Consider the following 25,236-nt stretch of genomic DNA (forward strand, 5'->3'; position numbering starts at 1 on the left):
CCAGCACAGCCAGTTTTTCCTCCAGCGTTGGAACAGATCGGTGTTTCTTCAGCTGAGCACCAGCTGAAGTAGTTGGCTTGCGTTTAGGGGCCATGTTGTATGAAAAATATGTATCTTTAAACACTAGAATCACACAGCGCGGCGGGATGCTCACACTATGAGAAGCATGCGGGAACTGAGACCGACTGAGGGAACAGCAGATTCACATCTCCCCATCTCGCGCTCACTCCAGGGCATACGCTCATTGAGTGGAATGGTGGGCGGAATCGCCCGCACTATTTACAGGTATCTTTTTTTTTTTTTCTTTTGCAGAGCGCGTATAGTTGAATTCGCGTAAGTTAAATGTGCGTATGATGCGACTCACCTGTACAGCTCCTTTCCATCAAAGCTCAGCATTTCTGAAATGTGGCCACTGTGGCTGCATGCCACCACCAGGGGGTTTTCCTGAGGCCACAACAGCCTCCTGGGCATGAATGGGGGAGGAGGCAAAGCAGTGGCTCCTTGCCGCAGCGCCCAGGATCTATGGAGAGGGCTTCAGCTCCCCTCCCCCGATTTCAGCTAGAGGCGGGCTTCTGGGCCCCCACCACCCAGCTTCAGCTGTGGGACTCTGGGGAGGGGGCTTCAGTAGGGCCAGCCTTACCGGGTTCCCTGGCCAAGTGGCAAGGAGTGGGCTGAACGTGGGATGCGAGGCTGTGGAAGGGAGCTCAGGACAATGGGGGAGGGAGGAGAGGAGCAGGGCCTGGATGGGATGATGGGGCACCCAGGAGGACGAAGGGAGGCAGCAGGAACCAGAGGCGATGGGATGAGAGGCAGCAGGGGCTGGGGCACTATAAAATACAACTGTACGTTATTTTTATTATTGATTCTGGGGAAAAAAAATCCCCACCACAAATAAATTACGATTAGGACATGTATATGTGCATATTTATTTGCTTTCTCTAAAGTTAATTAAGTATTTTAAGAAAATTTGTCAGAGCGGTGACCAGTGAGAGTTGGTGGCTGCACTCTGAGTCCACCAAAAATTTTGTTGTGAGAACACCTGTTCACCTCTATCCTGTAGTTGCTTATACATTAAGAGAGTCTACTGTTTTAATTAAGCAAAAGGGAGCTGTGTTTTATAGAAATTACTGCCCAGGAGAACTAGTCAAATGACATTAAATCAAGAATACAGTTTGAGCAAATGAGAACAGAAGAAATATTTAGTCAGATTTAAGTTGTTTTTTTTTTATACGTCTACTTCAATTACTGAGATTTTCTTTCTCCAAAATGTTGGATTCCTCTTTCAAGTAAGGTTTAAGAGATCACAATAAACACTGTCCAAGATCCCCTTAAGTCCTCCCTTTCACAGGGATCCTTTTCCCACCCTCCATCCACAACCCTGTGTGACTTCTGGAGGTTACAACTTGCTCACTTTTCTTTTTGGCTGTGGAGCATCCCTGGCGGATTCCATGGGCAGCATTTGCCTGGGGATCTCTTAGCACAGGGGTGGCCAACCTGAGCCTGAGAAGGAGCCAGAATTTACCAGTGTACATTGCCAAAGAGCAACAGTAATATGTCAGCAGCCCCCCATCAGCTCCCCTGTTCCCAGCACCTCCCACCCACCGGCAGCCCCACCAATCAGCACCTCCCAGTCAGCTGTTTCGTGGTGTGCAGGAGGCTCTGGAGGGGATGGGGGAGGAGCAAGGGCATGGCAAGCTTGGGGGAGGGGGTGGGAAGGGGTGGAGTGGGGGAAGGGCCTCTGGCAGAGCCAGGGGTTGAGCAGTGAGTATCCCCCGGCACATTAGAAAGTTGGCACCTGTAGCTCCAGCCTCGGAGTCGATGCCCATACAAGGAGCTGCATATTAACTTCTGAAGAGCCGCATGTGGCTCCAGACCCACGGGTTGACCATTCCTGTCTTAGCAGAATGGCCTTCTGCTCGTCTTTTACCCTATACTTTTCAGAGAGAGGACCGATCTTTTAAGTGTAGTCAGTGTGCACGTCTGGTCAAGCTGAAGACTACCTTTCTGTGTACAGATGCCTGATATGGATGCAAATCAGGTTTTCATAGGTGTTTGTGGTTTTTTGGTGGGCATGCTGTTCATACCTGTAGTCGAGAACTTGCTTCTGTGCAATTATCTGAAATATGAACAGGAGTACTTGTGGCACCTTAGAGACTAGCAAATTTATTTGAGCACAAGCTTTCGTGGGCTAAAACCCACTTCATCGGATGCATGCAGTGGAAAATACAGTAGGAAGAGACGCGCACACACACACAGAACATGAAACAGTGGGTGTTGTCATACACACTATAACGAGAGTGATCAGTTAAGGTGAGCTATTACCAGCAGGAGAGAGAAAAAACATTTTGCAGTGATGATCAAGATGGGCCATTTCCAGCAGTTGACAACGTGTGAGGAACAGTAGGGGGGAAAAATAAACATGGGGAAATAGTTTTACTTTGTGTAATGACACATCCACTCCCAGTCTTTATTCAAGCCTAATTTAATGGTGTCCAGTTTGCAAATTAATTCCAATTCAACAGTCTCTTGCTGGAGTCTGTTTTTGAAGTTTTTTTGTTGTAATATTGCGACTTTTAGGTCTGTAATCAAGTGACCAGAGAGATTGAAGTGTTCTCCGACTGGGTTTTGAATGTTATAATTCTTGACGTTTGATTTGTGTCCATTTATTCTTTTACATAGAGACTGTCTGGTTTGGCCAATGTACATGGCAGAGGGGCATTGCTGGCACATGATGGCATATATCACATTGGTAGATGTGCAGGTGAACGAGCCTCTGATAGTGTGGCTGATGTGATTAGCCCCTATGATGGTGTCCCCTGAATAGATATGTGGACACAGTTGGCAACGGGCTTTGTTGCAAGGATAGGTTCATGGGTTAGTGTTTTTGTGGCGTGTGGTTCCCGGTGAGTATTTGCTTCAGGTTGGGGGGGCTGTCTGTAAGCAAGGACTGGCCTGTCTCCCAAGATCTGTGAGAGTGATGGGTCGTCCTTCAGGATAGGTTGTAAATCCTTGATGATGCACTGGAGAGGTTTTAGTTCGGGGCTGAAGGTGATGACTAGTGGTGTTTTTTGTTACTTTTTGTTGGGCCTGTCCTGTAGTAGGTGACTTCTGGGTACTCTTCTGGCTCTGTCAGTCGGTTTCTTCACTTCAGCAGGTGGGTGTTGTAGTTGTAAGAATGCTTGATAGAGATCTTGTAGATGTTTGCCTCTGTCTGAGGGGTTGGAGCAAATGCGCAATATTACAACTAAAAGTCGCAATATTACAACAAAAGAACTTCAAAAACAGACTCCAGCGAGAGACTGCTGAATTGGAATTAATTTGCAAACTGGACACCATTAAATTAGGCTTGAATAAAGACTGGGAGTAGGTGTGTCGTTACACGATGTAAAACTATTTCCCTGTGTTTATTCTCCTCCTCCCCCCCGGTTCATCACACGTTTCTGCTCAGCTGCTGGAAATGGCCCATCTTTTTTATCACTACAAAAGGTTTTTTTCCTCTTCTGCTGGTAATAGCTCTCACCTTAACTGGTCACTCTTGTTATAGTGTGTATGATAACACCCATTGTTTCATGGGGGGGTGTGTGTGTATATCTTCCTACTGTATTTTCCACTGCATGCATCTGATGAAATGGGTTTTAGCCCACGAAACCTTATGCTCAAATAAATTTGTTAGTCTCTAAGGTACCACAAGTACTCCTGTTCTTTTTGTGGATACAGACTAACACGGCTGCTACTCTGACACCAATCTGAAATGTTTCTTTTTAAGGAAAATAGGTGATTGTGTCTATGCAACGTACAGTTCAGTTGCTTCTCACTTTTTAGTAAGTTCTAGACTGCGCAAAGATCAGGTTTCTTATTGAGGGGCTCTTAAATTTCATTTTGTTTTTCACTTTATCATACAAAGACAAGGAGAGCAAAACAAATGTTTCAGTGTTAATGATAGAAGAATTTAAATGGTATTGACATGTCATCCTTATAACTAGTGTAAGAGTGGAGTGTTGAAGGAAGTTTTTAACTTCTGGTGGCTCAAATAACCTAACAATTCATAATAGATGTAGAAGTTAACATTTGGGGGTGACAGTTCTGTTAATTTGTTCAACGTATCCTGCAATGTGAAATCTCTGAAAGGGTTTATTATATTTCCTCTTCAATTGAAATTGCATCTTTTTTGGAACACTAGTGAACATTTTTAGAAAGACTTAAATTTTTTCTGATGACTGGAAGTAAACTCAAATGTGTTTTTCTGACTTTCATACAGGCCATGAATGAAATGAATGGAAAAGAGATAGAGGGGGAAGAAATTGAAATAGTGTTAGCCAAACCACCAGATAAGAAAAGGAAAGAACGCCAGGCTGCCAGACAAGCCTCCAGAAGCACTGCGTAAGTCTTCACTTCTGCAATATTGTAATGTACAAATAGCAGAACTTCATGCTGCTACAGAACGTAAGCTAACAGAGGCAGTCCTTCCCCAGCCCATATATTGTCAAACTTAAGCAGAAAGTAACGGTGGTTTAGGAGACTTACAAGACAAATTTAATGCATGTTTCTTTTTTTATTAGGTATGAAGACTATTATTACTACCCTCCACCTCGTATGCCACCTCCTATTAGAGGCAGAGGTCGTGGAGGGAGAGGTGGATATGGCTATCCCCCAGATTACTATGGCTATGAAGATTATTATGATGATTATTATGGTTACGACTATCATGACTACCGTGGTGGCTATGAAGATCCCTATTATGGCTATGATGATGGCTATGCTATAAGAGGAAGAGGAGGAGGAAGGGGTGGGAGAGGTGCTCCACCACCACCTAGGGGGCGGGGAGCACCACCACCAAGAGGTAGAGCTGGCTATTCACAGAGGGGGGCACCCATGGGACCACCAAGAGGAGCCAGGGGTGGGAGAGGGGGTCCTGCACAACAGCAGAGAGGACGTGGTGCTCGTGGAGCCAGGGGCAACCGTGGGGGCAACGTAGGAGGCAAGAGAAAGGCAGATGGGTACAACCAACCTGATTCCAAGCGCCGCCAGACCAACAACCAGCAGAACTGGGGCTCCCAACCCATCGCTCAGCAGCCGCTCCAGCAAGGTGGTGACTATGCCGGTAACTATGGTTACAATAATGACAACCAGGAATTTTATCAGGATACTTATGGGCAACAGTGGAAGTAGACAAGTGAGGAGGGCTTGAGAATGATATTGGCAACATAGAATTGGCTATAGCTCTACATCCTTAAAAAAAAAAAAAAAAAAAAAAAAAAAAAATTGGCTTAATGTTTCATCTTTCAGTAGCAATTGGCTGCCATTTGTATTGGGCTGAAGAATCACTCTATTGTGTATATATTCGAGTCTTTTATTTTCCTTTTTCATAAACGCACTTGGACATTATTGGGCTTGCAGAATTCCCAAACTCCATTTGGGGTTTCAGTGCTTTTATTGTTTTAGGCTTCATTTTAGCAGTTTAAAAGCAGGATGGGCACACTGTTCAATCATGATTTTGCAGAACCTCTGGTTTTGGACAGTTTCCTTTTTCGGATTTTGGGTAGACTACAATAGGAGTATGCTGTACATAAAAGTAAAAGCTAGTGCTTTGTCTTAGTAGTTTTAAGAAATTAAAACAAAAAAAATTAAGATTTCTTGTATTGAAAATAACATGATTGTATGTTTTGCATTCCTAGAAGTAGGTTAACTGTGTTTTTAAATTGTTATAACTTCACACCTTTTTGAAAATCTGCCCTACAAAATTTGTTTGGCTTAAACGTCAAAGCCGTGGCAATTTGTTCCTTGATGTGATTGTATTTCCAATTTCTTGTTCATGTAAGATTTCAATAAAACTCAAAAATCTATTCAAAACATTACCTATTTCAAATTCAATTGTGTCCTAAAACATTATTTCATTGGTAATTCTTGGAAGAAACATTGTTTTCAAAGTATAACTGCCTATGTGAGTGATCAAATTCATTCAAATTTCTTGTGCTTTCCAACATATAGCATTGTGGACATCAGACTGAAAGCTAGGCAAAATTACAAATAGTCCAAAGGGGGGCACTGTTATTTAATTGGTGTTCTATAACCTAATCACATCTAGTTCTGATGCTTACTACTTTGCTTTTTAAAAGGGGTCAAATGCATCTGAATGTTCTTGCAGAGCTTAACAGTTATTAATTTTAATTATCTCATTTGGAGAAGGAATTTGGAGACTGCAATTTTTTAGCCCCTGTTCCTTTTTGTTACTATTATGTATTGTGGGGGCCTCTAGCAGCCCCAAAATAGGTATCTGTCCTTTTTGTACTATATGGTATACAAACATGTAGGAAGACAGTCTCTGTCCCAAGAATCTTAGTTTAGGTGAAATGGTTAAATTTGTTTGTGCTAATGTTTATGACAAGGTCGAGACTTGTAAGTTAAAGTGCTGTGGCAATATAGACTGAGTTTGCTACAGACAACACAAACATGTTCTCTACATTCTGCTTAATTCCGTCGCTGGCATTTCAGTGATCTGCCATGGTGAACAGTTTGCCTTAGAATTTTCATACCTTTTAATAAAGGCTTAAATTTAAAAAAATGCTAGTCACCATCTTTCTGGGTGATTACTAGCTATGTTTTTTGGAGTATTCTGTATCTGTTGGGCTATGCTGTTACCCCAGTGAACACTTCTTTTTCAAGAAAGAAAAACAAAAGGATTAAAACTTCTGTTACCAAAAAAAAAAAAAAATCATTCCCAGACCTTCAGAATGTCCAAATTAACACTCTCCCTCAGATATGTTGATCAAACTATATTGCACAAATTGTTGGGGACATTAAACTTCAGTGGGCACACGTTCCCTTTGCCTCTCGGTGCTGTTTGGTGTCTTTCATAACAATTGTATTAGATCAGAATATAGAGACTATTTCTTCCCTCACATACCGTTTTTGTTTTTTGTGAGTCTCGTAGACATTTGCATGGGTTTTATGGCTTCTGACCTGACTGAACTGGAGTGAGAAAATGTATACCTGCTTCTCAAAATGAGTTTTCCCTTTGTGTCAATGTACTAACTTAAAGGGTACAGATCCAATGAAAACATCAGCCATGCAACAGTCCATAAAGCATTTTTTAACTTTCATTCTAGTCATGGTATGCCAGTTTAAAAAAAACCAAACCATACAAACCTGCCTTAAATCATTGGGCCAAATCCTGTAGTCCTTATTCAAGCAGTGAAATCAGTGGGAGTATGGCCTATGTAAGGGTTGCAGGTTTTTGCTTGTGGTGACTGTCTTTTGTAATTCTATTAATACATGAGCATACATCTTAACCTCTTCTATCAGAGTCTGGCTTCATAGTAGTTAAAGGTTTCAGAGTAGCAGCCGTGTTAGTCTGTATTCGCAAAAGAAAAAGGAGTACGAGTGGCACCTTAGACTAAAAAAGTAGTTAAAGTAATTGTCATGAAAAGATGTATCTCTTTGTGGTAACCAAACAAAATCCCACATCCCCAAATAGTATTTTCATTTTAGTAAATTATAAAGATGCGGGGGAGGAAATCTGGTATAGATTAAACTAAACTGGAATCAAATTAAAGTACTGCCTTCCCTCCCTGGAAGGAACAGAACTTTTACTTAATGGTCAGTTCAGACTGCTTAGAGACCCTTGACAGAGGGAAAGTGTCAAAATGTTTGTTTATGGGGACAAAGGCTAAAGTTACTCTAATATAATCTGTTACAAAAAATAGCAAGGAACAGAAATAACGTTAAAACTGTTTGCCTGAACTACAAAGCTGCATCTTTGGATACCTTTACACCAAAATACAAGTTATTCTAATGCTTTGATAGACATTGGAAGTGAAGTAATCTGTTTTGCACAAATTGAAAATGAAATTCAGTTAATTTTGATACTTGCAAGATTTACAAGCTGCATTGATTTCTTTATGCAGCTTGTAGATGCCCAAATGCACCAGTTAAACCTTGCAAAAACTCTCTAAATAAAACCCGTATTTTTTAGAAGACTCTTCCCCATAGCTTAGCGCATCAGTGGTATTATACATTGAAGTTAGAGAAAACTGCACCAAAAGATATTGCCATAAATATACCATAATAAAATGGAAGAACATAGCATGTTCAGTGACAGACACAAAGGAAGAATTTTATACCACCTTTCCAGTACCATTTTGACAGAACCAAATAGTAAATAAAATAAAATTTAAAAAAAAAAAATTACTCTTGCACATCTGTGTCTTGACCTTTCCTTCTGCATAATTTGTTAGAAAATAATGTATGGCAGGATTTTTCATCTTGAAAATGGGTTTCACCTCACACACCCATGTTTAAATTCAATCATGCAAGTGTCCTTCTGGGGTTGGTGGGGGAGCCATGAAATGGGATTCTTATAATTATTTGATCACTCATTTATAGCAGTTGCTTAAATGTCTGCATTGATATGAAGGTGTTTGACTTTAAAAAAAAAAAATTAGGTTGCCAGATTTCTAGTAATTCCAAAACTTTTTGAGCAAAAATGTTAACGCAGTTATGTTCTGGTAGACTTAATTTCACATTGAAAAGGTTAAATTCTTAATTTTTATTTTTAACAATTCATTAAGGTTAGTCTTCATTTACAAAGAGCTAAATGTCTTTTCTAGTACTATAATTTATTCTAACAGGACTCAATTTCATTATTATATATTGATACAAGATGACAATCTTTCAACAAGCATACTGTTTAAGCATTTTTTCAAAATTCTTAATCCAAAAGAACTAGGAGATAGCCACATGAATGTGATTTTGTATTTATAAACACCTGGTTATATTTTTGCCCCCTCTGCATTTGGACCCCATTATCTAAGCCCATTTGTTGTATTTGAATAATAAAATATACAGTAAACACTCTTGCTATAAGGCTAGTAATAAAACAAATGCAAAGTATAGTGAGGGAATGTTACACTTTAGTATAGAAGTAGTACTACACTAAGCACCCAATCCTGGAGTCCTAATGCAAACAAAACCTCCTATCATTTCAACAGGAGTTGTTGCTTGGTGAAGTACTACAAGGTTGGGTTCTTACTGTTTCCTATATATAGGTCAAATCCTGAAAATTTCCTATCTGTAATCTCTGCTCACCCATTGATTTAAATAGAACAATTTTGTGTGAGTAAGGCTACTTGCATGACTACAGCTTACAAAATTGGGCTCTCAATCACTTGAGTGAACTATTTGTGAGAGTGGCCAAGAGCCTTATAGAAAGAGTGCGCTGGGTGATGCGTGTTTTCCTGTTTCTCTTTTTAAAAAAAATAAATAAATAAATAAAATAAAAAAAAAATGGGAGCTTCTGTTAACTTAAGGCTTGTATGAAGCTGCTTTGTGTGTAACGAATTGGCTTACTTAATCTGTCTGGACAAAGTCCACAGTGACAAACTGGTATATTTTAATTTAGCATCTAAAATCTATTGGGTAGAAAAGAGTATCTTAATCTTTAAAATCAAAATCTTGATTGTAGTATTTTTTTTTTTTTTTTTTTTTTAAAAGCAAAAGATTACATGGGCAAGGTGTATCTGTCAAATAACTGAGTATCAGTCAGGAACCTGTGAAATTTTAAAGTAGTTGAGTCCCTCTGGAGAAATATTTTAACATCTTGTTTGGAGGTTACCAGAAGCTCTGAGTGACAAGTCAGAATATATTGCATCATATTTTCTGATGTTATCCAGAAACCTGTAAGTGTCACTTTCCTGTTTTAACTCCTTCCTTTTATTACCTGACTATCAGGGAAGCGTGGTTGAGGCTGCCCTGACCTGACATGTCATGATGTCGACTTGCTAGGTGGGGTTCGCAGGGGACATTAACCATTGGAGTTGTCGGTAAGAGAACTTTCTTTCTAATTTTCTTCAGTAAGATGAAAGGGCTTTTGGGGGTGGAGGGAGGAGCCAGGCTCTTGTGCCTTATTATAAGCATTTGTCGAGAGCCAGCATTTCAACGGAGAGTTTCCAAATGTAAAGGTAATGCTTAAAGTTAAAGCCATCATGTCTATATCCAAGAGGTGAGCGTGACTTCTTAGCTAAATGATCTTTTTTTCTCTTCCAAATTATTTGGGATTGTGTAATATTTGAAAACAAATTATTCTATAGATGTTAGAGACATAGGAGGCTCTAGGTACTTCAAAAGTGTATCCAGAATTAAAACAAGCTTATTTTGGGTACATCAGGAACAAGCTAAGGAAGCATATGAAATGGTTCTTCACTAGTCTCAGAAAGCTGATTAATAATTTTTCCCACTAGGCCTTTTAAACTCAAAACCATAGTTTTGAGAGACCTTACTAAAATAGAGGTGGCATGAGCATAGTGCATGTCCCTGTTGAACCTAGACACCTGAAAATTAGTTGAAGTCTCAACTAGGGACTGTCCTAGTAACATTTAACCACTTAGCGAAACCAGCGTGCAGTCTAGAACAGATGGGCATTGTTCATGGAAAGCCTGTGACTATACAGTGTTGTGACACAGAGTTGAGGTATGTTGGCAAAACTTTGAGGAAACGAGTTATAGAAGGTGCTGCATGTCAAGATAGAAGTTCATCGACAAGATTGAGGTGGGAATCCTGTACAGTACCTGTTAGTACTGTGCTTGGCTTGTGCAATACCTGTTTCCCTGCATAACATAAGAATGGGCATACTGGGTCAGACCAGTGGTCCATCTAGCCCAGTATCCTGTCTTCTGACAATGGCTAATATCAGATGCCTCAGAGGGAATGTACAGAACAGGGCAATTGAGTGATCCACTCCCAGCATCTGGCAGTCAGAGGCCATGGGACACCCATGTATCTCTGACCATCTTGGTTAATGTCCGTTGGTGGATCTATCCTCCATGAACTTATCTATTTCTTTTTTGAATACAGTTATAGTTTTGGCCTTCAACATCCTCTGGCAACAAGTTTCACAAGTTGACTGTACGTTTTGTGACGTGCTTCCTTTTGTTTGTTTTAAACCTCCTGATCCCAAGATTGCTTAGTTTGCTTAAGAGCTTTTGGTGCGGGACCTTGTCAAAGGCTTTCTGAAAGTCCATGTATGAGAGATTCACTGGATCACCTTTGTGTACATTTGTTGCCACCCTCAAAGGATTCTAATAGATTGGTGAGGCATGATTTCCCTTTACAAAAGCCGTGTGGACTCTTCCCCAATGAACTGTATTCATCTTTGTGTCTGATCATTCTATTCTTTACTATAGGTTCAACCAATTTATCTGGTACTGAAGTTAGGCTTACTGGCCTGTAATTGCCAGGATTGCCTCTGGAGCTTTTTTTGAAAATCTGCTTTAATTAGCTATCTAGTCATCTAGTACAGAAACTGATTTAAGTGTAAGTTACAGTTCTGTAGTTTTATGTGTGAGTTCCTGCAGAATGCTTGGATGAATACCGTCTGATCCTGGTGACATAATACTATTTAATTTATCAGTTTGTTCCAAAACCACCTCTATTGACACTTCAGTCAGGCACTTTTAAGAACACAAGAATGGCCATATTGGGTCAGACCGAAGGTCCATCTAGTCCAGTATCCTGTCGTCTGACAGTGGCCAATGCCAGGTGCTCCAGAGGGAATGAAGAGAACAGGTAATCATCAAGTGATCCATCCCTGTCACCCATTCCCAGCTTCTGGCAAACAAAGGTTAGGGACACCATCCCTGCCCATTCTGTCTAATAGCCATTGATTGACCTATCCTCCATGAATTTATCTAGTTCTTTTTTGAACCCTGTTATAGTCTTGGCCTTCACAACATCCTCTGTCAAGAGTTCCACAGGTTGACTCTGTTATGTGAAGAAATGCTTCCTTTTGTTTTAAACCTGCTGGCTATTAATTTCATTTGGTGACCCCTAGTTCTTGTTATGAGAAGGAGTAAATAACACTTCCTTATTTACTTTCCCACACCAGTCATGATTTTATAGTTCTCTGTAGACTGTTCCTCAGATTTGTCACGTAAAAATGTCTCAGGTGTGGGAATCTCCCTTGCATCCTCTGCAGTGAAGACCAATGCAAATAATCCATTTAGCTTTTCTGCAATGACCTTGTCTTGAGTGCTCCTTTAGCAGTGTGATCATCCAGTGGCCCCACTGATTGTTTGCCAGGCTTCTAACATACTTAAAAAAATTTTTGCTGTTAGTTTTTTGAGACTTTTGCTACCACACTTGACTTGCCAGAGTTTATGCTCCTATCTGTTTTCCTCAGTAGGGTTTGACTTCCAATTTTTAAACAGTGCCTTTTTGCCTCTAACCATTTCTTTTACTTTGATTAGCCTTGGTGGCAGACTCTCAGACTTTAAGGCCAGAAGGGACCCACTGTGGTGATCTACTGTGACCTCCTGCACTTAGCAGGCCACAAAGCCTCACCCACCCATTCCTGTAATAGACCCATTACCTTTGGCTGAATTATTGAAGTTCTCAAATCAAAATTTAAAGACTTCAAGTTACAGAGAATCCATCATTTACTCTAGTTTAAACCTGCAGGTGACCACCTCCACGTTGCAGAGGAAGGTGAAAAATCTCCAGGTGCTCTGCCAATCTCACCTGGGGGAAAATTCCTTCTCAGTACCAAATATGGTAATCAGTTGGACCCTGAGCTTCTTGGCAAGACCCACCAGACAGACACCTGGAAAAGAGTTCTGTAGTAACTCAACCGTCTGTGACAGATCCCAGGGGACAATCTGGAATTGGGGGACCGCTGTAGTCTCTTGACTTTCCAGCCTGAGCGCTCTCTCATGATGGTTTTGCTAGGGTCAAGCAGTAAACCCTTTAAGGTGCTGTGATCACGTAGTCAACAACATGCTGCTGGGACACGCCCAGCTAAATTGCATGAATGCTCTCTAATCCAACCATGAACCCCACACAGAAAAACACAAGCAAATACCCCCAGCGTTGCAGCCTAGAAATGTACCATCTTACACTGCCGAAGACCTTCTACTGAACAATATAAAGTCATTAATTCATTCACTGCTTCATCAAAAGATAGTGGACAAGCACCAGCCTTTGTCATCTGAGCAGATTCCTCAAGCACTTTAGACAAAGTCACTGGTAAAGATAGACCATTAAAGTAAGTTGTATTAACCACAGAAAGATAGATTTTAAGTGTTATGCATAGAGGTCATAGTTAGTTACATAAGAAATAATAGGTAAAATCCCAATCTATATTCTGAATGGTATCAGACCAACCAAGATTGAATCAAGCAGTTTTTCTCACCCTACTGGATGTTGCAGGAAGAATTCTATTCACAGTTCATACTAACTAGAAAGCATTCTAGCTAGGACCATCCCTCCTCAGTTCGCTGAGGCTTCTCTTTGTTTTCCAAAAGATCTTGGTTTCCAGTTGTTGAGATGGAGGCGGAGAGTGGTGGACTCATGATGCCACTGTCCCTTATTTTATTTTATACTCTTCATGTGCCTGGAAAAATAACAAGCTCAAACATGGAGTCAAGCATCAGGTATCTGGATGGGCCTTGCTGAGTCAGAGAGTTAAGCTATCCCTATTGTGTGGAGCTTGAGTAATTCTTCTGTTGAATTGTAAATCTGTTTACTATGCCCTGCTGGTCAGTGGCTGGTGAGGGTCTCTTAACATCTGTCTAAGTATGTGCCACCTCCCTTGTTGCAACTGGGGAGCTAGCTGAGGGCATCTCTGAGACTCAGCATATTTCAATAACCACCATATAGCAAAGTCTCATAATTCCATATGCAATGTTGATATAATACGCACGTATTTTGACAGAACAATGAGTTTCAGCAATCATGACTTTTCATATGGTGCTTGCAAAGCATTCTTTGTACAAAATATCATAAACATTTAACAGTGATGAATATGTGGGTATAGGGTGCTATTGAGGTACAGTATGTCACACCCTCCCCGTCTAATGCCCTATCTCTGGCTGTTAGGGATATTTTGCTTCTAGCAGGTGTAGATAGACTACATATTTTAGGCAGTCTCATCGTACCATCCTCTCCATAAATTTATCCAGCTGGATCTTGAAGTCAGTTAGGTTTTTTGCTCCTGCTGCTCCCCATGGAAGGCTGTTCCAGAACTTCACTCCTCTGATGGTTTGAAACCTTGATCTAACTGAAAGCCTAAACTTGTCGATGGCCAGTTTGTATCTGTTTGTTCTTGTGGCAACATGGGTGCTTAACTGAAATAACTCCTCTCCCTCCCTGGTATTTATCCCTCTGATATATTTAGAGAAAGCAATCATATCTCCCATCAGCTTTTGTTTGGTTAAGCTAAGCTTGCAAAGCTCTGAGTCTCCCCCCATAAGGTAGGTTTTCAGTTCCTCTGATGATCATCCTAACACTTCTCTGAACCTGTTCCAGTTTGAATTTATCTTTCTTAAACATGGGAGACGAGAAATGCACACAGATGAGGTCTCACCATGTCATATTATGGTACTAAGGCTTTCCTGATCGCATTAGCCTTTTTCACAGCCACATCAGGTTGGCAGCTCATAGTCATCCTGTGATCAACCAATGCACCCAGGTCTTTCTGCTCCCATGTCTCTTCCAACTACTAAGTACTCTTATTTGGTCCTCTTACTATTCTTTTTAATTTGGGGTATAGAATTAATTTGCACCTCTGTGGTGGTTTCAAAATTTCCATACAGCTTGCTGGCATTTCACTCTTCTAAGTTCTATTTAACTAGCTTCATTTTTGTGTAGTTCCCCTTCCTGAAGTTAAATACTACTGTGGTGGGCTTCTTCAGTATTTTTCCCTCCAACAAGGATGTTTAACTACTGAGTGGTTCAGCTATATTCACCTCTTGGACCAGACCCCGTGCTCCATCTAGAACTGAATCAAAAATTGCCCCTCTCTTTGGGTTCTAGGACAAGCTGATCCAAGAAGCAGTCATTTATGGTGTCAAGAAACTTTCTTTGCATCCCGTCCTGTAGTGACATGTATGCAGTAAATATGAGGATATTTGAAATCTTGCATTATTATTGAGTGTTCTGTTTTTATAGCCTCTCTCATTTACCTGAGCATTTCACATCCTGGTCAGGTGGTCAGTGTTCATACTGCTATACTCTTCTTATTCAAGCATGGAATTTATTATATAGAGAGATTCTATGTCATAGTTCGATTTTTACTATATTTGACTTTCTTTCACATACGCTAGTAGGTGGTTGGCACGCCATCATTCCTGTATAATTTGTACTTGGTATTAGTGTCCCATTGATTTGTCATCATTCCACCAAGTTTCTGTGTTACTATCTCCATATCCTCATTTAATATCTGACACATGAGTTCACCCATCTTAGTATTTAGACTTCTAGCATTTGTATACATGCAGTTACAAAATTGGTCAATATTTGTGTCCCTTAATGTGATGTAATTGAATGAGACTTTTTTTCATTTGACTGTTTCTGTTCAGTTTGTACCTCTACTTTATCAACTTCTGTCCTCTCCTCTTTACTAGGGTATAGAGAATCCCTGTTAATATATCCTCCTCTATTGGATGTCTGTCTAAACCATGTGCTCCTCTGCACCTTTCCCCTAGCCCTTTTAAACAAAACAAACAAAAAAAAACCACTCCTCCTACCACTGTTTTTATTTTGAATGCCAGTAATCTGGTTCCGTTTTGGTTTAGGTGGAACCCATCCTTCCTATATAGGTTTCTCCTTTCCCCAAAGGTTCCCCAGTTCCTAATAGTATTGGGAGAAGGGATACAAGTTTATCATCTCAGATGTGCATTGGGCCCCTGCAGTTCTGCATGTCTTTCTCACTATGCCGGTGGTACTGGAAGCATTTCAGAGAATGCCACCGTGGAGGTCCTGGACTTTAATCTCTTATTTTACAGCCTAAAATTGGCCTCTAGGACCTCTCTCTCTCTTACCTTTTCCTATGTCAGTGGTACCTATGTTTACCATGGCCACTAGCTCATCCCCAGCACTGCACATACATCTGTCTAGATGTTTTGAGAGTTCCACAACCAGTGCACCCGGCAGGCAATGCACCATGCAGTTCTCCCAATCAACACAAACCCAACTACCTGTATTTCTAATGATGAAATCCCCCGTTACTGTTGCCTGTCTCTTCCTGATAAATGGGATTCCATCTGCAAGATGGGTATCCTCAGTGTGAGAGAATACCAAAACATCATCTGGAAGGAGTGTCCCAACGATGGGATCATTTCCCTCCACTCCAGTTTGAGGATCTTCTACCTCAAGACTTTCATCCTCAGCAGCACAAAGGCTGTCAGACTGGGGGTGGAACTCCTCCACTGTGTCCCTGAAAGTTTCCTCTGTACCTCTAACTCCTTTTGTTCCTTCAGTTTAGTCACTTTGGTCTCCAGTACTCTGTCTCAGAGGGTCATGAGCTTCTTGCACTGAATGCATATATAAGGCATGTAATCATACTTGCCACATTCAGTGCAATAAACTGGATAGCCTCCACTCTGGACTTCTGCCTGCATTCTTTTCACTCCTGCAGTTTTTTTTGGTTGTTTCTTGGTTGGTGTTTATTGGCCTAAGTGTGGAGAATGTTAGGTGTCCCTTATTGTCTTACTACCTCTCTGAACTCCCTTGCACAAATCCCCTGTTTGGTAGCTCCTCTGATCACTTAGGAGCTGGCTTTTTAAACCCCTGTTTTCTTACTGAGTAGCCCTGCCCCTGATTAACAGTTAATGCATACTAAATGGATTAGGGATCAAAGCCTCATTAAGCTCTCAGCTTTGTCTAGCAGGCCGGTAGGCTCAGCACACAGCCTCTCCAAACAGACCACAATATATACTACACTCAAGTAGCAAGCACACATCATGCAGATAATAAACTCCCCTTGTCTTAAAGTTGTATGCATTTACAGATTAATAGTTCTAATAGCCTACAGCAGAAATGTAGTATGATCAAATTCTACATCTTTGAAGTTTGTGCCAATTTTTACAGCTATCGTAGTAAAACAATGTCAAAAACCACAAGTGGTGGCTGGTTGTATTCCTTGGAGCTACAGATTTGAAGCAATACTCCAACTCCAAGTGCAAACATAGACTGGAGATGTCACTTTACAAGCAGTTACTAGTGTATTTATACTTCAGTGTGGTTTTTTACAGCATGAGTGGTGCTGTTTTCATGATGATGATCACAGTGGTCTCTTTTGGCCTTGGAATCCAAATCATTTTACTAAAATACTTTTCCTTTATCAAGTTAACACAACTGTAAGTTTTTGTTTGTTTTCAAACATGGCATCCCAAATAGGCTGTGTAGAGCTGGGAATAAAAGGTTATGGGACCTGTTAAGTGTAATCTTGTAGGACAATCTTTTGGAGACAAAGCAAGTCTAAGGATCATGTGTAATCACGGGAACGGTCAAAATGGTGGGTTAATAGCTCCCATACCTGACACGTGGAGGACATAGTTACAGCAAGTCACAATGGAAATAACTACAGGAGCCACACATGGCTTCTGAGAAATAATACCAGCAGTCTCTATGTCAGTGAGCGCATTCTGAGTTAATACTGTAGCTCATAACAGAATATTGAATCATAGAACTGGAAGGGATCTCGAGAGGTCATCTAGTCCAGTCCCCTGCACTCATGGCAGGACTAAGCATTCTCTCTAGACCATCCCTGACAGGTGTTTGTCCAACTTGCTCTTAATCTCCAATGATGTAGATTCCAGAACCTCCTTAGCAATTTATTCCAGTGCTTAACCACCCTGACAGTTAGGAAGCTTTTCCTAATGTCCAACCTAAACCTCCCTTGCTGCAATTTAAGCCCATTGCTGCTTGTGCTATCCTCAGAGGTGAATTACTTTAAAAAAAAAAAAAAAAAAAAAAAAAAAAAAAATTAAAAACACTAATGCTGCACAGTCAAGCACTCAAGTTTGAAAATGCCCAAATTTCTGTGCAACTTTAATTTGCCTCCCTAGTAGTTTTTTAGTTACATAATCGCCTACTGTCTCTTCCATAAGACTCCTGCAAGTTTCAGTGAATGCGTAGTTACTCGATACTTTTCATGCTCCTCTTTCCATGTGCGGCTCTAGGCCTTATTTTCTGCACGCCACCCAAACCCCCTGCACTAAAATACAAAGTCCTTAACTTTTTCACGAATGTTTCTATGCTGCTAACTCTAGTATAAGTTTCAGAGTGGTAGCCGTGTTAGTCTCTATCAGCAAAAACAACGAGGAGTCCTTGTGGCACCTTAGAGATTAACAAATTTATTTGGGCATAAGCTTTCGTGGGCTAAAACCCACTTCATCAGATTCATGGAGTGAAAGCTTATGCCCAAATAAATTTGTTAATCTCTAAGGTGCCCCCAGTGTAAGTGTTGCACATGTTTTAGTGAATTTATCTTCACAACACCCTTCTGAAACTGGTGGTCATATTCCCATTTTACAGATGGGGAACTGACGCATAGAGATTAAAGTCAGCACTGTCAAGTGTCCACTAATTTTTAATGCCCAACTTGAGACATCTAAGGCCTGATTATTTTCAGAATAGTTGGCATTTTTCTAGCACTTCATATGCTCAAAGCACAGATCCCATTGCGGTAGTTGTAGTTGGGAATGGTTGGCACTTCTGCAAATGTGGGCCTAGGCATTTCTCATTGGGAACATGCACTTAGCAACCATTTGTGAAAAGTTTGGTTTGAGTGACATGCTGGAGATTATTCAGAACTCTCTGGCAGGGACAGGGTAAAATCCAGTTCCCCAAGGCAGCATTCAACAGCCATAGCTATTCCATCCTTTTATTCCCACTATCTACTGCTTCATCTGCTGTGCACCTTCCAGTTTCTGAGACAAGTGAGGCAGGAGTCCTGCAGTCCTAATTCATTTCCATAGCAGAAGTCATGCCATAGACTGGATAAGGCTGGAGTCCTGTGGCAAAAAGTGTTTTATCATATAATTCAAGACGTACCATAATGCATATGCACAACGGGGCTGAATTAAGGTTGCACAGGCAATCTTAATTTGGGCATTCTAACTTTTGAGTGCTTGACTTTGCAACCATAACATTCTTTTAATGTAGTTTTTTGGATGGAATTTCCTTACTTTTAAAGAAGCAGACTGAAAAAAACCATATTCCATCACATGGAGCCATATTGATTCCCAACTTGGGTCAACAGCACAAACATCTATTGCTTGAGCTAATGCTGTAATTAGTAGCATTAGTAGTCCGTTATCGTCTGTGAATCTGAATAGGATGAGACCCCGCATTTCTGCCAATAGAGACTTGGGACTTGTCAGTTCAGTTCCAGGTTCTGGAGGAGGGTGTGTTCTAGTGCTTATTCTGTCCTTGTACCCCCTCACTAGCTTTTGTCCCTTTTCCCATTTCTCATCCCTCTTCGTTCTTGTTAGGGTGTTTCCTCCTTACATAAGAATGGCCATGCTGGGTTAGATCAAAGGTCCATCTAGCCCAGTATCCTGTCTTCCGACAGTGGCCAATGCCAGATGCCCCAGAGGGAATGAACAGAACAGGTAATCAAGTGGTCCATTCCTTGTCACCCACTCCAAGTTTCTGTCAAACAGAGGCTAGGTACACCATCCATGCCCATCCTGGCTAATAGCCATTGGGGGGAAAAAAAATTTTTTTCACCACCCACCCTGGGTGGAGGGGATGTGTGTGTAAAGAGGTACCTTAACTTGTTCTCCACCCCTCTCTGCGGGGCTCTGCATACGCCTTTGTTCATACTACCGGGATGCCAGTGGTGGGGGGGGAGCATTGAGACCACAGCTGAGTCTTCTTGCTCTTAGTTCTGTGCCCAGCATCACAGCAGCCAGAAGCACAATTGCAGGGAAAATTCTGCTCAGCCCTGCAGCTCCCACGTTGGAGTGTTCTCCAGTGCAGGTTTCAGAGTAGCAGCCATGTTAAACTGTATCCGCAAAAAGAAAAGGAGTACTTGTGGCACCTTAGAGACTAACAAATTTATTTGAGCATAAGCTTTCCTGAGGCTACAGCTCACTTCATCGATGCATGCAGTGGAAAATAAAGTAAAGTAAAATGAAAGTTTCTACGTAAAAGAATAAATGGACACAAATCAGACGTCAAGAATTAGAACATTCAAAAACCAGTTGGAGAACACTTCAGTCTCTTTGGTCATTCGATTACAGACCTAAAAGTGGCAACTCTTCAACACAAAAACTTCAAAACAGACTCCAACGAGAGACTGCTGAATTGAAATTAATTTGCAAACTGGATATAATTAGTTAGGCTTGAATAAAGAACTGGGAGTGGACGTGTCATGGATTGCCATGGAGGCTATCTTTCTCTCCCACTCAAAGGGTTGGGAGGCACTAGCTTACTTGCAAACTTGCATCAGTCTAAATTAGAGAATTATATTTAAAATTTTAGTTAAACCACTGCAAGCACTAGTGTGGATGTTCTTAAATGGGTTTTAAATACCTTATATCAGCTGAGTGTAATGTAGTAATAGGCAGCACTCCATTTAAGCAAGCTTTAAATCCATTTAAGACTCCTACATAGGGGTTTTACACCAGTCTCAATTGTTTTTAAAACATATTTTAATTAAGCACTAAGTTGCTCCTATTTAGAAAAGGCCTTAATGTCTCCAGGAGAGTCAGACTCCCAAGTGAGCATCAGTCCACACAAGGATTGTCCCTTAAGACTGATTTCTTAATAACAACTGAATCATAGACTATCACGGTTGGAGGGACTTCAGGAGGTCATTTACTCCACACCCTGCTCAAATCAGGAAACAATCGCAACTAAATCATCCCAGCCAGGGCTTTGTCAAGCCTGGCCTTAAAAACCTCTAAGGATGGAGATTCCACCACCTCCCTAGGTAACCCATTCCAGTGCTTCACCACCCTCGTAGTGAAATAGTTTTTCCTAACTATCCAACCTAACCTCCCCCACTGCAACATGAGACCATTACTCCTTGTTCTGTCATCTGTACCACTGAGAACAGTCTAAAGCCATCCTCTTGGAACCCCCTTTCAGGTGGTTGCAAGCAGCTACCAAATTCCCCCCTCATTCTTCTCTTCTGCAGACTAATAAACTCCACTTTGGGAGGGCATAAGACATACTCTTTTATGACTCATTTGAAAATAAAACAGGAACTTTAAAAGGAGCTCATGGCAACAACCAGGGCTAACAATAATACTCTTGGAATATATTTTCCTCTGGCAGGTCTCAAATCCTTGATAATGGTGGGTATATATTTCTCCATTCTAGAAATGGGGAAATAGACAACTTTTTTAGTGTGTTGCCCAGTATGCTGCGGACCATTGTCAACTTGATATAGAATCTGGGTTTCATAATTTCCAATACTCTGCTCTGACTCACTCATTTACTGCCTTTTATACTGGATAATTCAATGTAGAAGACATCACACTGGGAAACAGGGAGTATGGATAATATGTAGGGTTTTAATTAGGGCTGTCAAGCAATTTAAAAAAATTAATCGTGAGATTAAAAAAATTAATTGCAGTTTTAATCGCACTATTAAACAATAATAGAATACCATTTATTTAAATATTTATTTAAATACTTGGGGTGTGGGGCTCCAGCCTGGCGCTTCAGCCCACCTGCTGCTTCCAGAGCTGTGGGCTGGGGCTTCAGCCCCTCTGCTGCTGATGCCTCCCTCTCCCTGCTCAGAGGTCTGAGATTAATGTGTTTAAAAAAATTAAATACAGTGGTATTGTAGCTGGGAAGAAACTCTTAATAAGCTATAAAGGGGGCACCTGTTACTTTAGGACAGTTTAGAACAGCCGCTTGAAATAGTTCTTGTCCATCATAGCCGTCTTTCTACCTCTCTTGTGATGGTCACTCCATCTCCAAAGTCTGGATCCAAATCAGGTTCTTTTGTTAATCAGTTACCAGAGGACCCTCTCCCATCCATCGGCATCACATTGAGAAGAGAACCTCATAGATAGGAGAAACTTGAGCCACATTCCCCTTGGACAAGTAGGTACTAGCACTCATGAGGAGGTACAGAATATAGAGTTCTTAGTTACCACAAAATTAATATGCTTTTCTCTAGTGTCAAAGGATCCCCAACGAGAATGTTCTAACCAGAATAACTCTCCGTTCTCCAGAAAAACTTGGGTGGTATTGTTTGTTACCAAGATCCTCTCAACACGAAGTGGAGAAGTTGCTGTAATAGGCAGCACTCCCATGTGTGCTAGTGATGTCTAGTGATGTGGGCATGTGCTGGTGTCAGTGACCCCCAAGAGACTCTGAATTTGAGGACATTCCAGTTTACCCAGGCACATCATCCATAAGTTAGTACAAGGGCCCAGGCTTTTCCGTTCATGCTATTAGAATACTGCTAATTGGCTTAAAGATAGAACAGCTGCAAGCTCTACAGACCGAGGGAGCACATTTAGTGTCTGGGAGCAGCTCTTCTACCTGTCCAACCCATGGCTGAGTGACTGGAGCGACTTGCTGTACTTGTGGATGAGGAAGCAGAGGGCAGTCAGCCTACTTGAGCCACTCTGGGAGATCCTTCAGACATAAGTCTGTCTCACTTGTGGAGCAAGTAGTTGATGGAAAATGCAGCAGCTCTGAACACAGATACAGCTGTCCTCGCCCAGAATGGAGCATAAGGCAAGGATGATGATAGTAAAACCTCAGTTTGTCTCTTTTGATATGCTCTTGCTTAAGGTGTTCCCTGAGTCTTCCTGCATGCAAAATATGTGACCTGTGAACCCCTTCCTGAAAATCCTATTTCCTGATTTTCCACAAGGAAAGTCATTATTCAGGCCATCCTTATGCTTATTTCTTTTCACTTCAGTCTCTGACTTCCTGTCCTGAGCCCAGATATGAAGAGAATAGTCTGGGCTGCTCATGGGAGCACCAGGAACTCACTGGTCTAATACAACTTTAAAAACCTAGATCAGAAATTTCATCACCGAGGCTACCTAGAGTGACTTAGAGGACTAAGAAGTCATTTTGTGGTGCTCAGTTCTACTGTGATATACACTATAGAAATGCTTGTATATAATACAGATATTTCTACTCCCATCATGCTGCCCCTCCGTACTAGTGGTATTCCAAAGTTGTCTTTTCTCCCATGTTCTTACCATTACAAATTAGACACTGAATCCTCACCAGATGTGACTTTAGAGTGCAGTTAGGAGTGTGTGTTCCCTCAAATCTTTTGCTTTCCCTCTTTTCCCATTTGCTTTAGGATTTTATTTAAGGATTGCTACAAAGATCCACTTGTTCTGAGGTAATCCCCTGAAGATACAGAAACAGAAGCATCTACCTACCTTTATGATTGGATTTCTGTTTCTCTTTTCCCTAATTCAGGAGATTTTTCCTTAAATTCAGATGGCTGTAATTTCCTAGGACACTTAAGCTTTTTAGACTTCCAGGAAAGAATTTAACTTAAGCTTTTCTGTGGAATTACTATTAGAGAACATAGCATTTCCTTATCTGAGACCTTAGTTAAAGTTAAAGATGCAATCATGACTGCCCCCTTGTGGCTATGCGTGTAATTATGAGGCCAATTAATATTTTTTTCCCCTCAGTACGGATTCAGACTGAAACTGCCACATCTAGGGTGCTTGCACAAGGAAGAGGTTGAAATGCTGGTGTGATGTTCATTGCTCCTACTCCTGCTGGTTCGTCCTGAAGTCCTGAAGTGATAACTTGAGGCCCCTGGGAAATAAAGATATTTCTTCCTGCATTGTGGCTTTGGTTGTTAGGTGCTGCAGGTTCCTCTTTTCGCCTCTCCTTTTTAGCTGGACACTGCCACCCACTATTTACCTATCTTAGTCCAGTTCTGGACACAATTAGCTGTGATGGCTGATATTTTAAGGAATTTGGGGTGCCTGGGGAAGGATGGTAGAAGCTTGCACGCTAAACCTTGATGTTTGCAGGTGAGAGGGGGAACCACAAATGAATGGCTAGTCAGTGAGCTTCAGATTTGCTAAAACTGACCCTGCTATTTCTCAAACGAATAGTGTATCTTACAATGTTTTTCTACAATCTTAAGAACATAATGTTGTATCTTACAATACTTCTTAATTTTTACTTAAATTAATTTCTTATTATAAAGGTCCAGTTTCTTTGTTACCGTGCACTTTTTATAGGATAAGCACGAAGGTTGATATTTGAATAATTTGGTTATCGCTGTACTATCCATTTCTTTTTAAACAGCAGTGTGCAGGCTTTTTTTAGATGCAGTTAACTTTGAAGCTAAACTGGCCTGTTTGATAGTAAGTGTTCACTGTTCTGTGTACTGAATGTGCACTCTGTGCTAGTACAATGTAAAATGTTTTTCATATTGGCAACTCTCATAAACATAAAGTAGTTCACAAGGCTGTAGGATACTGCATGCATGTATCTAAACAACAGTCCTCTCTAACTCCTATGCATCTTACAAGGCCCTGAGGAACTGAACATTTGGCTCAGCCTACTCTGATTTTCTGTCCCCTTTTCACTATGTTGGCCTCTTTGAAACGCAGCCTTCCTTAGCTGTACACTATATGAACTTGATCAAAAATCTCTGCAAAGGGTGCACCGTGTATGACATTCAAAGGGTCATAAATTAGGCAAATCAAAACCAATTTCACTGTTCCAGTCCAGGGTGCTTGCAGTGAAGACTCTCTCTGCCAAATTTCAGCTTAAGAAATGTTCCGGGGAAGAAAAGGGTTGCAAGACTCTTTGATAATGTAACGTGGGTTTTTTCATTTCCTTTCACTAAACCTGAAAATATTCCAAAAGGTGAAAGTTTCCAAAAGTTATGAGTAACAGATCGCAAGGGGTTAAAACTGAAACTCTTAAGTAATTTCAGCACTCCAGCTATAGCATTGGCGGCTGCTGCTTTTTTCTTTTTTTTTTCTTTTTTGCACCTTCTGTTTGAGGATCTCAAGTAATTTTATAACATGTTCATTGAGTCTTACCCAGCTCACAGGATGTTGTATTATCCATCTTCTACAGACAAGGAAACTAAATCAGGTATTTTGTCCAGTTATGAATCAGGGACAGTGCTGGAATACAAATTAGGACTTCAGCTTGCATTTCCCTGCTCTTACCACTTGACTAAATTTCCTCTTTTTGAAGACAGCTCGACTAGGAAGTCAGTTGCAGAATTCATTATGAAATCATTTAATTAGTTATGTTAATTGAGATGTATTATAGAATCACTTGCAACTGGTGAAGGAAACCCCCAGAGGACACCGGAGACTTTAATTCCTCCAATTGGTTGAGTTTGCTGCCTGTCAAGAGCAAGATCAACCCGTCAGGAATGTGTGTGCTGGGACCCAGTTAACAGGTAAACGTTCCCATCTTGGAGTTTTGTTTCCATAAGCAGGATGTGGCAATAGAGGAGAGGTGCAGAGTGTCAGACCAACTTTAAAC

At 41.0% G+C, this 25,236-nt stretch overlaps 1 protein-coding gene across 19 annotated transcripts in view; it reads left to right on the forward strand.

Annotated features, from left to right (window-relative positions):
* The window catches only part of HNRNPR (heterogeneous nuclear ribonucleoprotein R), a 90,150-nt gene that overhangs the window by 50,240 nt on the left and 14,674 nt on the right, over positions 1–25,236 (forward strand). For 12 of the 19 annotated variants that reach the window (XM_037881859.2, XM_043532373.1, XM_043532367.1 and 9 more), the window contains 3 exons: positions 4,259–4,380; positions 4,560–9,818; positions 23,403–25,150. In XM_037881859.2, coding sequence (XP_037737787.2) covers positions 4,259–4,380; positions 4,560–5,169 — 732 coding nt within the window. In that variant the 3' untranslated portion in view covers positions 5,170–9,818; positions 23,403–25,150. The remainder of the gene's footprint in view (positions 1–4,258; positions 4,381–4,559; positions 9,819–23,402; positions 25,151–25,236) is intronic. The other 7 variants (XM_043532374.1, XM_043532371.1, XM_043532369.1 and 4 more) reach the window with 4 other exon arrangements.

Source organism: Chelonia mydas, chromosome 19 (genome assembly GCF_015237465.2).
Source record: "Chelonia mydas isolate rCheMyd1 chromosome 19, rCheMyd1.pri.v2, whole genome shotgun sequence".
Lineage (NCBI taxonomy): Eukaryota > Metazoa > Chordata > Testudines > Cheloniidae > Chelonia > Chelonia mydas.